At 39.2% G+C, this 16344-nt stretch overlaps 3 protein-coding genes across 46 annotated transcripts; all 3 read left to right on the top strand.

The window, feature by feature from the left end:
* Window positions 1–504: 504 nt before the first annotated feature.
* LOC122840827 (thioredoxin reductase-like selenoprotein T1a) lies at window positions 505–6560 on the top strand. The gene is made up of 6 exons (XM_044133559.1): window positions 505–767; window positions 2535–2645; window positions 4222–4348; window positions 5499–5586; window positions 5792–5958; window positions 6044–6560. Exons 1-5 carry the CDS (start codon window positions 628–630, stop codon window positions 5914–5916), a joined length of 591 nt encoding a protein of 196 aa, XP_043989494.1. The 5' UTR covers window positions 505–627; the 3' UTR covers window positions 5917–5958; window positions 6044–6560.
* Window positions 6561–7903: 1343 nt separating this feature from the next.
* Window positions 7904–10246, top strand: LOC122840826. Its single transcript, XM_044133558.1, has 4 exons — window positions 7904–8244; window positions 9018–9155; window positions 9224–9342; window positions 9503–10246. The coding sequence occupies exons 1-4, from the start codon at window positions 7977–7979 to the stop codon at window positions 10181–10183; spliced, it is 1206 nt and encodes a 401-aa protein (XP_043989493.1). The 5' UTR covers window positions 7904–7976; the 3' UTR covers window positions 10184–10246.
* A 3620-nt stretch (window positions 10247–13866) lies between these two features.
* On the top strand, window positions 13867–15897 carry LOC122840822 (protein app1-like). Of its 44 annotated transcripts, XM_044133557.1 has the most exons (7): window positions 13887–14288; window positions 14394–14531; window positions 14599–14717; window positions 14916–15038; window positions 15165–15200; window positions 15273–15308; window positions 15363–15897. In XM_044133557.1, exons 1-7 carry the CDS (start codon window positions 14021–14023, stop codon window positions 15861–15863), a joined length of 1221 nt encoding a protein of 406 aa, XP_043989492.1. In that variant the 5' UTR covers window positions 13887–14020; the 3' UTR covers window positions 15864–15897. The 44 variants fall into 44 exon arrangements, with proteins under 44 accessions (XP_043989447.1, XP_043989492.1, XP_043989481.1 ...); XM_044133546.1 differs by adding an exon at window positions 15057–15092 and having other exon boundaries at window positions 14916–15002; window positions 15165–15897; XM_044133537.1 differs by adding an exon at window positions 15057–15092 and having other exon boundaries at window positions 14916–15002; window positions 15147–15897.
* The last annotated feature ends 447 nt before the right edge of the window (window positions 15898–16344 follow it).

The raw sequence follows: 16344 nt of genomic DNA, 5'->3' as shown, positions 1-16344 counted from the left end.
TACTTTTGTGCAATACTGAATTGAATTCTACAGATTTCTTTATATAAATTTTGTCACACAGAAACAAAATGCACTAAAATGTGCTTTATAAACAAGATAAAGATACAACTTGACAGTACATTGTTTCTGGTTACATCTAAAATAAAGAACTACATACTTAAGACATAAAAATAACACCTTAACTGATATTTTTTTAATTGCTGAAAATAAGTTTGTTATATAAGCTTATGTGACCAAGCCATACTGAAAAGTTATTCATTTTAAGAACATTTTCAGCTGTAGCAAGGCCATTATGAAGTGCTGTTCCAAGGGTGAAGATAAGTGTTAAACTAAGGGTGTTTGAGAGCTTACAAGATAAACGCAATCCACATCTAATGAATCTTAAACTAAAATCACGAATATTTTAAAAGAAAACGTCCATTAAAAGCGTCCGTGTAACCATTGCAGAGTGCTCGGGACTCAATATCGTTGAAAAGTGATATCCACAACCAGACCAATAGGGGGTGCTCTATGCGTTCTGACCACCCGAATGCAAGTCGCGAGTAAGAAGCAAAGGCGGGGTTTGAACAGTAGGGGAAAAAAAGATTACAGATTAACGCAGAGCAGAGGTAAGCAACCGTGGACCTTATGGCCATGAAGTGGTTGCGCTTTTCGCTCCTCGTTTTGGGGGTTTTCTCGCTGTGCTGCTCCACGGCTGGTGACAGCAGCGGCATAAAGAAGATGAAGATGCAATTTGCAACGGGACCTCTGCTTAAGTTTCAGATCTGGTAAGCAGACGACGAGAAAAGAAATCTGGCGAGTCATTGCAAGCTAGCTAAAAGAAACCAGCTAACATCGCCGTACGGACACAAGCAAATGAGATGTCAGTTAGTTTGTGTGCAGGTGATAAACGGTAACTAAGGAGAGCGTCCGCTACCGTGTGTTCGTACAAAAACGCCGAAACAAAATTTGTGGAAGTAAAATATTTGATAACTCCCGCACACGTCGGAAACATGGCTCCACTTCCGCAGTGAAACATGTTAAATCCTCTAAGAACCGCCCTGTTGTCTGTGGATTAGATAAACAATGTTTGTCTAATGCACGTAAGGTACAGACTACATTCCGAAGGTGAGTGAACCTGTGGGATTCAAAACTTTTGGTTTGAATCGCACAGGTAGAAAATTCCTCAGTGAACCTCAAACGAAGACGGTCAAAGCCGTGCCGCTAAATAAAAGATTAACAAGCAGCAGTGTTGATTTATAAACGTAATGCAAATTAGACGCAAGAAACATTTCCTAGTTGAACTTGAATCATTTGTAAAGCAATTTGCAAGTTAACTTTGGTTACCAACATCTAAAATATTTATAAAAAAAAAAAGGAAATCCGTCTTTCTGTGCAGACTATGTTAATGTAATTAAACATTATAAAAAATGGCAACGTGGTTCTATTCATATCCATTATGAATATCAATATTAAAGTTTTGTACAAATGTGTGTTGGTAGTAGAATTTCCACTTCATTTGTGTTCAGCTAAATTCACATCATGCCTCTGACAGAGCATTACATGTCTGAAACAGGTCTGTCTAGATTGTGAAACTTCATTTCTCAGTAAAGCTGCTTGTATAGAAACATCAAACGGGACGTTAGAAAAAATGACTATTGATTTGCATTATTTACACGGTGTTATACCTGGACACACAATTTCACCTGGTTGGTGTTTTTACTCTAAACATATATATAAACATATTCACATATATACTCGGCACATCAAGTTGGTATAATGATGCATAAAATACCTTTTATCTGTTCTTTAAATGAGAAAATATGACAGGAGTTGATGCCACTGTTCAGATCAACTCATCACTTAGAAAGTTTAAGCAAGCAGAGAAAACGTGTTTTTAATGAATTTCAAATTATGATTTTTGACAGTCTTGATGACTATAAGCAGTCCCTCGACTGCACTGCATATGTTCTCAATGAGAGAAACAAATCGCAACAAGTTAAGCAAAAATTAACTTGTTAAGATTCCTTTCAAAACTGAGTGGAGGAAGGTTATGCAGAGAGAGCAATTGGGGAAAAAAATGAAATATGCACACTGGCTTAATTTACAGGTAAATTAAATGTTCAGCTTCCACAGGTGTTTAGAAATAAAAACTAGCTGCAGTTAATTAAATATCTGACTGCAGACAGAAAAACATGAGGAAAATTCTGAATATACTTGAGCATTGTTCTTAATGTTTGTTATTGTTCATTTATTTGACGAAAAGGGCCATTTCTTTAAATGACTGAATTTCTGGAAGATCAGGAAGGAAATCACTTGTTGGTGCCGGTAAATCAGGAACATGTGAAATGTGCCTCAGACTCCACAATATGTTTGGAAGAAAAGAGAAAATCATTTTATAACATTCAGCTGCTCGGGAATAAAATAAAAAGCCATTTTATTCTCTGCAATAAAGTGGAAGTACTATCTTCCAGGAAATGCTGATAACTGTGTTGTTTTGGCTACTTAAATTTAGTTTTTCCAGTTGTACAACCTGTTCTCCTTTCCTCCTGCAGCATTTCCTGAGGGTACAAGCGGGTGTTTGAGGAGTACACGCAGGCCTTGTACCAGCGGTACCCAGACATCCGCATTGAAGGGGAGAACTACCTTCCTATACCCATCTATCGGTAAGGGACAGCCATTGTCTAGTGCAGAGGTTCCCAAAGATTTTCTTCTGGGCCCCCCTCTGGATTACAATACCCCCACCGCCCAACCCCCTCAAAAAAAAAAAAAAAAAGAAAATCAACTGGGGACACACATCGTTCAACCATAAACCTATACATATATTTTGTTTTCAAACTCCACTGAAGTTTATTTCACACTTCAGGTTGCAACAAAACGCACTACAAACTATCTTTACAGTGAAACACTTTTGTGTTTTTTGTTTGTTTGTTTTTGTCATTCATCCATACCGCTACTCCTCTTCCCCCCCTCTCCCCTTGTAATAGCACTGCACCCCCCCACACTTTGGGAACCACTGGGCTAGCGGTTTATATGTGGATTAAGTCCAGCCGAGAATCAGGTATAATTTGTTTAACAAACTGAAGTTCCCTTGGATGCTCATTTACTATTATATCACGTGTAACAGATGGCTAAATGTCATCGGTTGTGGAAAGTTTCTTTTTTTTCAAGAAATAATTTGGAAGAAACAAAGTCAGACTCCGTGAAACCTCGGTCCCATTGGAGTTGGACTATATTTGCATTGAGGGGAGGCTGGTTTTGTGCAACCTCTGGTGTACAGTCCAGCAGGGAGTGTTACCGAGACTCCTGGGTCTTCATCTGGTTGACTTAATGAGCACACAAGAGATTGGCTACATGTAAGAGAGGCGACTCTCCTAAATATCTTGTCGCATGCTTCAATGCTCCACACATCATTTCTTTGAATTCTTGTGAAGTTTGTCACTTGCATATGTCACAGCAAGAAAGATATCGCTTCAGATAGGTTTTTGTTTTACCACTTCTGCTTTTAAATGTTAGAAGTTGCACAGATTGTAGAGTCCAGCTTTGGTTAAGCTCAGATCTTAAGATTCCAGGGTTGGTCTCATAGCTGTAAATTAACTCTTTTATTCTCTAAAGTTTGGTCAACTAGAAAATATGACTTTACTCATTTACTATACAAAATGGAATGTTTTTTAGCTCCGATTTCTTAAACCTAAAAGTCCTTCAAGTTATTTTTATTGAGGCGTTTATACACACACACACAAAAAACATTTCTGTATTTTCTTCATAGACATGACTAATGTTCTACTTTTTGTCTGCCCCACACCTTGAAAAAATGAAAATGCATGGAGTTATCAATCATAGAAGATATGCTGGCTGTGCATTCCAGCACAGAATAACATGAGGTAATGATCCATGCAGGTTACTCATAAAACGCTGTAACAGAGCTCTTGCATACCTGCGCAGAGTTCAGGGCTTCCAGCACATGGCTGTGGTCCAAGTAGGACTTCCAGTGGTTGATGTAGCAATACCAAAGATTGGCAACATTAAGAGTAGAACATGTTTAAATGGACAATAGGGAAGTGTGAGTAACTTTCAGTTCCCCCACCCCTCAATGATGTAAATTAATAAATGGCAGAGAGACTGTCCACACGTAGGACAGACATTTTGCCTACATTTCCTGATTGTTCAGGCGTTGGCTATAACATCATCCCAGTGTGCGTTGTGTTCTGTTTCTGATGAGATCATATCTTATTTCCACAGACATGTCGCGTCCTTCCTGTCTATGTTCAAACTGCTGGTGATCGGACTGATCATAATCGGCAGGGACCCATTTGCCATCTTTGGTGTTCAAGCCCCAGGAATCTGGGAGTGGGGCCAGCAAAATAAGGTGAGGATTTCTGTTTCATTTTAAAATCACACACTAATGGGATTTTAGTGTGTGGGGGGGTGCTGCCCTTTGATTCAGCTGCACTGTTGTGTTTGTTTGTTTGTTTTTTGCACTATTACAGAAATCTCTTGGGTTATATTTAGAATTGAAAAAAAAAATAGTGTCAGGGTGTACATGTGCAATTGTAAGAAAACTAAAGGTCCCACAATTTCATTTTATGCTCTCTAGCAGAGCTCTGCATGTTTTTAAAGTTCAGTATTGCTTAGATTGATTTCCCCAGGGTCATTGATATTCCCACCAGAGAGTGTTTTGCATCAGAATATTCTGTAGTTATTTTTCCTTGGTTATGCAATAAAAATGAAAGTTTAATAGCAACAGTGTTTGGTATCTGTTATGGGTAATAACCTGTAAACATTGCATCAGATATAGATATAGAAAAAACATATCACTAATCTGCTTTGACCAGGTACTAATCAATCTGAGGTCAGCTTCACTGATGACACCAGATGCTCTAATGCAATCAGGAGAGCGTTTTGTGAAAGGTTTCACTCTGTTAGACATGAACAAATCCGTCCAAATCTGATAAAATAGTATAGAAAAGAAGTTCATGTTATTCCATCGATTTATCAAGCCTTCTGAATGAACAAATCTTTATTACTTTGTCTGTTTTTTCAATCTATGTCCATCATGAAAATATTTATCCATTCTTTGTTACATTTCAGTTTTCTGTCCATAATACTTGTTATCAATATTCAAATAAATGATAATCTATCTGGTTTGTGTCAGTCGCCTGCCCATCCATCTGTTGGCCTTCCCGTCCCTCTTCCTTCCTCTAGTCTCCTGTTTTGTGGGTTATGTTTTTAAAGCTCGACACTTGCAGGAATGTCATTAATTCATTGAAACTTTCGGCATTTATACGTCTTTAAAATGGGCTAAAGATGACTTAATGCTCTGAACACAAATAAGAGTTAGGAACCGTGCATTATTCAACATGCAGATTGAGTTATTGTAATTTTTTAAACAAGAATTAAATGCTTAAATTGGAATTTCTTGTGGATTTTCTCTAATGGCTGCCGGGTTATAACAACCATAGCTCATGTTAACTTTTTTTGTTCAGACTTCTTAACCCAGTTTTTGTTGTTCTTGTCAGATATATGCCTGCATGATGGTGTTCTTCTTCAGCAATATGATTGAAAACCAGTTAATGTCAACAGGAGCGTTTGAAATCACATTAAACGGTGAGCATTTCCTTCCCAGCATGGCTTCAGAGAATAATCTTAACTTCTTGTTCGACTGTGTGATCTTGACAGACTTTTATTGGTGAAAATACATTATTATATATGACGTGTGGAGCTACATGTAACCAATATTTATTACTTGTTATTGTGCCACTGCTCCAAGCATAAGAAAAATTCAGCCACATTCAAAGTCTTGTTTTTGTAGACGTGCCAGTGTGGTCGAAACTAGAGTCGGGTCACCTCCCCTCCATGCAGCAACTCGTGCAAATCCTGGACAACGAGATGAAGATGAATGTTCACATGAACACAAGAACGCATCACCACTCCTAACCCTACTTTTCAAATCCTGGCTGGAGCTGAAAGCCCCTCCTTGTACGTTTCATCTGAATTTCTTTTGTTTCAGGTCAATTTTGACGAGGTGAAACGTGTAACCCACACCAACTCGTTCTGTCTCCAGGTTCGAGGTGGGCTTCTCTCTGAGCTGTGAAGTGATGTTTATGAAGGTCTGCGCTGAAGGCAGGAGGACTGCTGGCACAGACTGGATGCCCCCCATCGCTCTTCACCTCGCTCCGTAGAGACGTCCTGCCCCTGACGCCAGAGCGGGATCCATGGCAACAGTTTAGGCTGTTCTGTTATGTTCTTGTACTATTCATACTACTGCTGATTTCATCCAGACAATTAGTGGTCCACTGAGGGGAGACTTAACATTGATTATTGTAGTCTTTAAACCTGTTTCATATAATTGATATTTGTGAATGGGGAAAAAAAAATGTTATTTGTACCAACGAGCCACATGTAGAATTCTAAGTGTACCTGTCAGAGACGTAGGTAACGTATCAAAAATAAACCAATTAAGATCTGTAATAATTGTTGTGAAAATACCATTAAGACCATGTCTTGGAAGGATTTCTGAATAATTTTTATATTTACGTATGTTGGAGGAAGCTATGAATATTAATAAAACATTGTAACAATTTCTGTGTGAAGCTGGGCTAAAGTGTTTCCATTTATGATGGATTTAAAAAGACCAAAAAGACTGTATCTCTGCATGCCTAAATGTTGAAACAAAAAGGAGGACAGATTAACATCTCAATTTTTTTTTTTTTTTTTTTATAAAACTTTAAGCATGTTTCTGGAATAATTTAAATATGTTGTTGCTGTCGAGAGAGAAGCTGAGAGGTCAGGTAAATTCCACCATACTTGAACCTTGTAAGGAGATGGTGGCATGAACTTAACCATGGGTATTTTTCTGCTTATCAGAATTTATGAAATCAATTTCTATATGCATTTGTCAATGTGTAATCACGTTGATACTGTTATTCATGTATCCTGATGGCTCAGTAAACCATCTGTGTGGTTTACAGATGAAAGCGGTCTGATCTCCTTTGTGCTCATGCTAATGTGGTTAGGGTATATTTGGGTTCCCATTTGAATAGGCTAGGCGAATCAGGTTTGATATCAAGATCTAAAGGTTCAGGGAGCCCCGTGTATGGCCAAATATAGAAAATCAGGCCTGAGGAGTTGGACGAGTATGCTAAAGTTATTGCATTAAATAACCAGAGAAATTGAGGAATTGGCAAAAATACAATTATAAATTATTATGAACCATATTCACATTCAGATTACTGAATACGAACCACGTTTTGTAGATGTCTGCCTCAGGGCCAGATTCGTGGTTGAATAATATCGACATGGGCTTTACTTAGCAGAGGCTTACTCTGCACTGATGTAGTTCATGGATGGGTGTACTGCACAGAACATGGACATTCTTTTCAGTAGATGTCCATTTCTTGATCAGAAATATAATATAGTATTCTGAGAAGGCTTCGAGGTGATCAAATGTCCAGACAACACCTGAACTGTACCACTATGTAATAAATCTTCAAGAGTTTCAAAGGTATTCTAGTTCACTGGGATGCAACGACAGTTTACTGGAATCTGACCTTCACACATTAGAGATCTTTAAGGCACCCATGTATGAAGGCTTTGTCACTATCAGTCATCTCCACCAACTTCCAGAAGTCTTTGAGCAGCAGCATGAATATTGTGGAGAAAGTTTTGTTTTAGGAGATTAACATTTAGTGTAGGGCGACACCAGGCATTGGTGAAGATGTTAAATTCCCAGGTTCGTCTTGGTTATCAACTCCACCGTCTCTCATTATTTCAATAGAAATATGATGAAGTATTTCTGCTGGACTGGAGTTCAATTTCTGGACACTCCACCTACCTCTGATAAACTGTAATCTATTCAGCTAATTACAGTGCAGCAGGTCCCGCGACATTTCATTGACTGCTGCAGCACCTGCCGCTCTGGGTTTAAGTGGCCAATTAATTAAGGGTTAAATAGCAGGTGACAGTACCGCGTCACAATTGTTAGGCAGCAGAAAACAATGGGTGTGGGACGGAAGGACCATCCCCCAGTCTGCTTGGTTGCGGCTGTTTTTCTAATGTGTTGTATGGTGCCGCTTGCGGACTGCCTTCGACTGAGGAAATCTCAGAGACCAGTGGTGAAGAGAGAGGATGTCCATTCTCCCACAGCTATTGTCCAAGAAGAAAAAATTGTGCTTGGGAAAGTTTTTGAGAGCTCGGATATCGACAAAAAGTCGTCATTTAATGAATTATCGGATGACGAATCTGATTATCAGGCAGACTTCGCAGGTATGTGTTAATGCTGCTGCTATAATGTGGAGTACGTTTGAGAAGCAGAGAATTCTTGTACGAGTAACTTGAAAGATATTCTTTGTTTTTGTTTAGTAAAGGTCTCTATGGTGTGTGTAAGTAAGTTGTGCATGGCGAGCAGTTTTAACATAAATTTGGTTTTGCCGCCCTAACATTCCAGATATCTCAAATTGTCTTATGACTAGACGTTTTAGCGACTTAAGATGTCTCTAACTATATTTTACTAGACAAAATGCCTAGTCAGACGAAACCAAATTTGTTAAAACAGCTTGCCAGAAGTTGTGATGTATGATCCTGAAACACTAGTTGACACTACATGATTCACTTAACTAAATTAACCAATTAGTTTGTATGTTCCCCTCTAAAATGGCTCACTGCCTCAAACTCGTGTGGTTAAACCAGGCCAAGCACAGTAGTTTGCTACTTGCTTCATGAGCTACTACACTTGTTAGGACTTCAGGTTTTAGAGGACCATAACTGTGGCAGGGGTGGGCAATCCTGGTCCTTGAGGGCTTGTGTCCTGCAACTCTAAGATGTTTCCTTGGTCCAACACACTTGAATACAATAGTTTAATCACTTCCTAAATGCAGTCAAGTTCTCCAGAGTCCTGCTGATGACCTCATTATTTGACTCAGGTGTGTTGCAGTAGAGATGCATCTAAATGTTGCAGGAGACCTGCCCTCGAGGCCTGGAGCTGCCCACCCCTTATAGTCTGTATGCTTTAAAAACAAGTGTGTCCTTTGCTATTGTAGGCTGGTCCCAGGAGACGGATGTGGATGAAGCCTCCAAGGAGTTATGGGAGCACTTGGGGGCATATTTGCATTGTTTTGATGACCACATGAAGTTTAGGTCACTTGGAACAGAGGCTTCACAACTTTCAGTTGTGCAAGGTAGTAATTTTTCACTTTAATATACATTAACAGAACTGCATAATGATGTAACTTCTCTTCCCCTACAGCAAATGAACCCCCAATACCTCTCTCCATGGTTCCTCCAAGATGTGGCTACAGGATATATGGAACCTCAATAACATTCATTCTGATTGTTCCATTTAAAGGTTGCAACATTATTCAGCAGGTACTTCAAGCTGATAAATGTGACAGTCATGCATGTCTTGTTATATTTTGCTTATACTACTACAAAGGGCTAACTTCAAACTTGTTTAATAGAGAGAGTGCTAAATGCAAACAGGAATAAAGTAACTCTCCCTAAACTAACATTCTGTCTTGCTTTACAGGGTGGAAATCACATACTACCTCTACTCTGGCAAGGCCATCCACTGTCCCTGTTGTGTCCCGAACATACAGGACCCGTGGTTCCTCCCGTGGGGCCCGTGGTTCCTCCCGTGGGGCCCGTGGTTCCTCCCGTGGGGCCCGTGGTTCCTCCCGTGGGGCCCGTGGTTCCTCCCGTGGGGCCCGTGGTTCCTCCCGTGGGGCCCGTGGTTCCTCCCGTGGGGCCCGTGGTTCCTCCCGTGGGGCCCGTGGTTCCTCCCGTGGGGCCCGTGGTTCCTCCCGTGGGGCCCGTGGTTCCTCCCGTGGGGCCCGTGGTTCCGCCCGTGGGGCCCTTTGACTTCTATTATCTTCAAGCAGCAGATGATCTTGTTCAAGGCTTCCCCTTCTACCCATTCCTTCATCCACCTCCAATAGCTCCTCCTCCAACTGAAGAGCCGAAAGTTCTTTATCCCCAACTTCCTTATAATCCAGAGGTCCTTTGGCCATACTGGCCTCATCTTCCAGAATTTCCTCCCATCTTTCCTTGTCCTCAAGGGAAATGTCCTGGACAAAAGGCTCCCTGCATAATACAAGATCCTGCCACTACCCAGACTCCTCCTGACACTCCTGCAAACTGGTATCCCATCATCTGCCTACCTCTTCTTCCAAATGAGCAACACTTTGAAGACATGTTTTATCAAGGTTAGCTTTGAAAAGTTGAAATAAACATTTAAAATAAAAGGGACTCATGTCTTTGGTTGCAGATTCTACAATGTGTGGGTTTATTTTTTTTTATCCCTACAGGGTTATTTCAGTTTGAAACTGAAATGAAAACTAAAGTCTCTATATGGCATGGGTCAAGTTTACCATTTTTTTTTATTGTGAAGAGTATAGTCTATGGAAATTTAATAATCATACTACAATCAGTTCTTGTAACTTTCTAAATAGCAGAGTGAAATTTCTGATGTTTGAGCCTTGACTTGTTTTTTTTTTTTTGTTTTTTGTTTTTTTCCCCAGACTAATTTGATGTAAGGTTGAGTTTTCTCATTCTGGCTTGCAATAGATTTATGGTGACTTGGGGCTTTTAGAGATATTGCTAGTATAAAACTTATTTTAAATGTATATACTACCTTGCTTACTTTGATAGTTTTCCTTTAAGTATTGCTCTTTATTTATATAATTAATATATTTTATTCAGCTTTTATTCCAACTACACCTTTAGTCATCCACTAGATGGAAGCAGAGGGTAAATTGGGGAATGCCAGATTGGGCACAATTCTGACTTTGTTTTTTTTAAGTCCTTATGCCACTGTAAATGGTCACATTTTGCCACAAATATCCAGAGCTTCCTCAGAAAGAAACTCATAACTCTCAAAAGTTAACATAAGATGCTGATTAATTAAAGTGCTGCAGCTCTGAAATGTGCTATGCAAATAAACTTAATTGATGGTCTCTATTACAAAGGTGTTGGCTTTTTAGCCTATTTTTCTTACTTCACTGAAGACCACGTTTTCAAAATACTCCAATCTTCTTACTTTGCAGACATTTTCCAAATTGTTTGCAATTGTAGGAATATCTGTCTACAGCCATTAAACTTCTTGATTTCAGAACTAAACTTTTATTTTTAGCTCTGAAATGGACTCTTCCTTGACTTTTTTTTTGTTTTTTCTTCTGCCATTTTTATTTTGTTTTGGATGAAGAAAATCAATCTTGCTTTACTTTCAAGCATACAGTGGAAGGTTTTGAGTCAAAACTGACTACTCATTTTGATCTAATTTACCTGGACAAAGCACACCGTTCCACTTGAAGAAGCACAAACTAAGATCACGACACTGCTACAAACACATTTCACTCTTGTGTTCTTTTTGTGATGTTACCCAAGCAGACAAGATGTCTAAATTGTATGAAATGGTGCATCAAGAGTATTTATCTAAGTATGTTCACACATTAAATTATCACAATTTTATATTGCATTTCTGGTGTGATATAATTTATAGATACAAGAGAATAGCAAATTTTGAAAAAAGTCTTGAAACTGTTTTAAGTATGTACTACATTATTTTCAGTTATATAATTGATATAAATATATGTATATATCACAAAAATTCTTTTTTAAAAAGAAATTATTACACAGTTCTGTGTTATATAAGGAATTTATTTAATAATGGTAGTGCATAGGACAAACATCGCAGGTTGACCAAGCAGAAGTGTGGCTCTGTTTGATCGTGTTAGTCATTTTGATATTGATTATACAAGACCTATGAAGAAAATTCTGAAATATTCCAATGTGAGTAAAGTAAAAATAATAATTCAAATTAAATTAATGATTTCCAAATGTAACAACTTTTTTGATGCATTTAATAAATCACACTCATTTAACCTTTGTGTGATCTTAACATTCTATTTACTCCCCTTATCTTGCAGGTCAAAAGTGACCCATCCTATCCAAACCCTAAAATAAAGCAAATTAATTGAATTTTAAATCCAAAATCTATTTTGCATAATGAAACAATCTGTTATTTATCAATTCAACTCAATTTAATACATTTTTTATCATGCATTTTGTTACACAATACAAAAATACAATCAACAATATTACACTTTTTTTTCTATTTGCCACAAACTAAGTGTCATAACAGTTTTCTTTTTTGCAGTAAAGGTTTTTTATCGTAATTCTATAAGTGTGAAGTGACTACTTCTGAATTAATTATACTGAAAGGGAAAAAAGTAAACAATTTGGAATTTTTCGCAAAGCTCATTCTTTTATATTTTTTTAGCAAAATGAATTATAATGACACCATAAAACAACAAAACAAATGTTGCTTGATTCTGTGAACAATTTTCAACATCAGCTCTTATGTTGACGATGAACAACTTCAGCATCTTATGTTGGATAACATAAGATGTTGAACATCATGCAAAATTATGAGATGTTCAACATAAAATGAAAAACATCTTCATGAGATGAACATTATCTCATGAAGATGTTCTTATGCTGAGCATCCTCAATACAAGAAGAAGAATATCTTCTGTTCAACATAAGGTGTTGAACTTAAGATGAAGAACATTCCTATGAGATGAAGATGCTCTTATGTTGAAAGTTTTAAACATAAGATGAAGAACATCCCATGCTTAATATCCTATGTCGAACACATGTTTTTTGTGTTGAATGTTTTGGTGAAGAACATCTTCACCATATGAAGAATCTCTTACCTTGAACATCTTCAGGACAGGAATTTGTTCAACATAAGATGTTAAACATCTTGTGCTGAAGAATCCATGAACAGTATGTTCAAATGTACAGCGTAGCACCTGTTGGGCATGGCTTCAGCAAGGAACCAACTAGAGGTACTCAGATTCAGCATACCTTCATATCCTCTATCTATTTCTATCCATCCATTTTCTAACACCCTTGTCTCTAGTGGGGATCTCCAGCAAACGTTTTGGGTGAGAGGTGGGGTACATCCTGGACAGGTCATCTGTCTGTCGCAGGGCCATATTCTCTGTACCTAATTTATTTTTTATTATGTCTGAGATTGTTTTTTGTTGTGTTTGGGAGCTTAATGGGAGGGGTTAGCTGCAAATTGAGAGTGCAGGTGCAGATAAAATGCAAGTTCAATTCGTACACCAATCTAGTTTCTTTCATATGTACGTGTGAGTGTGCATGTGTGTGAGGGGGACGAGGGATGCATGCGTGTGCGTGTGTGTGCGTGTGTGTGTGTGTGTGTATTAGAGAGAATTTGTGTGTGGCCTTTGAACTCTTTTTCTGGTATTTTAAATGGTTTTATAACTCACAGGTCAAAAATGACCCATAAGACTATCCTTGTACCTTATAGTGGTGTACAGCCCACATGGAAATGTAAATAAAAACAAAGTATTACATTTTCTAATGATGGGGTCAATTTAGAAAAAGTCATAAGATTTCAAGTCAGAAAAAGATTGTTTATATAATAAACAATAAAGGATTGTTTATTGTTCTTAACAGTTGTTTAGATTGTTTGTCTGTTTAGATTTTCTTTCCACAGCTAAACATGCTAGTGGGTCACTTTTGACCTGCAAGACAGCCCAAGAGTTGAATGATTATACATTAAATAAAGCTGGCTACTTTTTCTTTATCAATGAAATCTGGTTGTCTACACTATTATTAGATTTTAGTTAGGGCAAATTCAGCACACCACCACGTAACACACCACACACTGCAGTACGTTGTAAGATTGTCGCAAAGGAAAAATCGGGAAAAAAAAAAAAGATTTAGATTTTTTCATTTAGGCCTATTGCGCATATTTGAAATGCTGTGCCAACGCGCCAGCATTAATGCATACTTAGAAGGATTTAAAGGGCCGCGCAGTGGTAACGAAACTGTTCAGACCAAAAGGTGATCAGGTGTAGCTAGTCCCAGCTGATTACGCGCAGCTTTCTCTCGCGCCATTTCATTGGCCGGTCCAGCACATACTGTCTTTGCCTCCAAACGACGAGTTATTTAAAAAGGCGTGACAAATTAATACTTCACAGATTTCTTCGTAGAGGTTGCGCAGGTTTGAACGATGGGTAGAGAAAAGGTGAAAAATCCCGCTGTTTGTTTGGCTGCACTTGTTATTCTGACGTGTTACTGGGTGAAAACTACAGACTGCTTTCGACTGAGGAAGTCCCAGAGACGAATCGTGCAGAGAGAAACTGGTTTTCCTCCCTCAGGTCGAGTTCAAGAAGGAAACATCGTGTTCGGGAGGGTTTTTGAGGTCCCACATGGAAGCAAAAAGCACTCTAAAAACGCTTCAGTGGATGATGAAACTGATTATCAAGCAGATTTTGCTGGTATGTATTTCACAAATACTTAATATAAGGAAGATGTCTCCAGCCTGTACTAAAGTTTTATCTGAATCTTGAGTGACATTTTTTTTTCTTCCCTTTCCTTCATAGGCTGGTCTCAGCAGGCTGACATGGAAGAGACCTCCAAGGAGAAATGGAACCCCTTAGCAACCTCTCTGCATTGTTTTGGTGACCACATGAAGTTCAGGTCACTTGGACCTGGAGCTTCACAACTTGCAGTGGAGCAAGGTAAAACCAACATGTTCAAAGAAAATTTGTTACTTGGAGTGGATACTGATGTCCCCCCACTCCACAGCACATGAGCCCCCGGTGCCTCTTTCCATGGTCCCTCCAAAATGTGGCTACAGAATGCATGGGAACTCGATGGCATTTGTTCTGATTGCTCCGTATGATGGCTGCAACATGATTCAGCAGGTATCCTGTAAATTGCTTTAAAATGGTTTGTGTTGAGGTAAAACTGTCTCTTAACTTTGCAAGATGCTCGGATAAATTCCTGAACTTGGAGATTTCTTATGGAGTTACTGCTTTGCATAAAACTTAAAGAAATGAGCAAATGTAATGTTCTGTTCAAATGTAATCTATTTATTTTTTTTTTTTTTATTGCATCACAAGGGAGGAAATTACATGCTACCACTACTCTGGCAAGGCCATCCTCTGTCTCTGTTATGTCCCAAACATGCAAGAACCAAGGTGCCACAGGTTCCCCAGATGCCCAGCCAGCCTTACTTTGAGCAGGTTCCCCAGATGCTGCAGGTTCCCCAGATGCCCAGCCAGCCTTACTTTGAGCAGGTTCCCCAGATGCTGCAGGTTCCCCAGATGCTGCAGGTTCCCCAGATGCTGCAGGTTCCCCAGATGCTGCAGGTTCCCCAGATGCCCAGCCAGCCTTACTTTGAGCAGGTTCCCCAGATGCCACAGGTTCCCCAGATGCCCAGCCAGCCTTACTTTGAGCAGGTTCCCCAGATGCCACAGGTTCCCCAGATGCCCAGCCAGCCTTACTTTGAGCAGGTTCCCCAGATGCCACAGGTTCCCCAGATGCCACAGGTTCCCCAGATGCCACAGGTTCCCCAGATGCCCAGCCAGCCTTACTTTGAGCAGGTTCCCCAGATGCTACAGGTTCCCCAGATGCCCAGCCAGCCTTACTTTGACTTTTATTCTCATCTCTTCCCTACACTGGATGAACCTGCACAACCTGTGCCACAACTTCCAAAACTTCCCTTACCCCTGTACTTGTACCCTTTCCCACCTCAGACGACTGCCCCACCACCTACCACATCAGTATCTAAAGTCCCATATCCTCAGATTCCCTTTCCACCATATTTCCCTGTCCCATACTGGCATCAGTTTCCAGAATTCCCTCCCTTCTTGCCTTATCCAACTGAAAAACCTCCAAAGTCTCCAACTTCAGGACAGAAGACAACAACAATTTCAGCTAAAACTACAGAGTCTCCTGCAACTACCCAGGGTCCTACTGATGCCCCTGCACAGTTGTATCCCATTGAGTACCTACCTGTTGTTCCAAATGAACATTTTCCACACATGTTTTATTCTCATAAAGGCTAGTGTGAAGCTTTAAAATAAAATTTTGGAAACACAACTTGTGATTTGTTTGTGTTCAAGTAAATTCATACTGACAGATGGGGGGGTATTTCAATACTTCCCCAAAAGCCTATCAAGCTGGGGTTGTTGTGATTAATTAAACTCTTACTGTGGGTGGATTAAATGAAGAGTTTTCAAAATTGATCAGGGTGTTTCTCAATCTCACTGCAATTATTCATAGGAAGACATGATGTCTATCTTAAGGCCAGTGAAACATGGCTCAGCTATCAAGTGGATAAGGTCCTACTTCTGACAGCACTGGGTGGAACAAGGCTTTTATTGTCTAAAAAAAAAAGAGGAAAAACTCAAGTTGTATGCACATTCTACTTGGCCCCACATTCCAATGAAACATGTCTGAGTTTCATTGTAATATCTCTACTTAATGCTCTTTTTATAGCTTCAACTGAAATCTCAAAGGGCACATTTACACACACAGATAAGGTAC

The sequence above is a fragment of the Gambusia affinis genome, linkage group LG12, assembly GCF_019740435.1.
Source record: "Gambusia affinis linkage group LG12, SWU_Gaff_1.0, whole genome shotgun sequence".
NCBI classification, from domain to species: Eukaryota; Metazoa; Chordata; class Actinopteri; order Cyprinodontiformes; family Poeciliidae; genus Gambusia; species Gambusia affinis.
Note: the sequence above shows the minus strand (reverse complement) of the source record. Positions and strands in the feature narration are given on the sequence as shown.

Excerpts from the sequence above, each read along its gene's own strand:
- LOC122840826 (XM_044133558.1), top strand. The coding sequence starts at position 7,977 with ATGGGTGTGGGACGGAAGGACCATCCCCCAGTCTGCTTGGTTGCGGCT. Across the intron at positions 8,245-9,017 it reads TTATCAGGCAGACTTCGCAG|GCTGGTCCCAGGAGACGGAT; the intron begins GTATGTGTTAAT and ends TTGCTATTGTAG. Across the intron at positions 9,343-9,502 it reads GTTGCAACATTATTCAGCAG|GGTGGAAATCACATACTACC; the intron begins GTACTTCAAGCT and ends CTTGCTTTACAG.
- LOC122840822 (XM_044133512.1), top strand. The coding sequence starts at position 14,021 with ATGGGTAGAGAAAAGGTGAAAAATCCCGCTGTTTGTTTGGCTGCACTT. Across the intron at positions 14,289-14,393 it reads TTATCAAGCAGATTTTGCTG|GCTGGTCTCAGCAGGCTGAC; the intron begins GTATGTATTTCA and ends TTTCCTTCATAG. Across the intron at positions 14,718-14,915 it reads GCTGCAACATGATTCAGCAG|GGAGGAAATTACATGCTACC; the intron begins GTATCCTGTAAA and ends TTGCATCACAAG.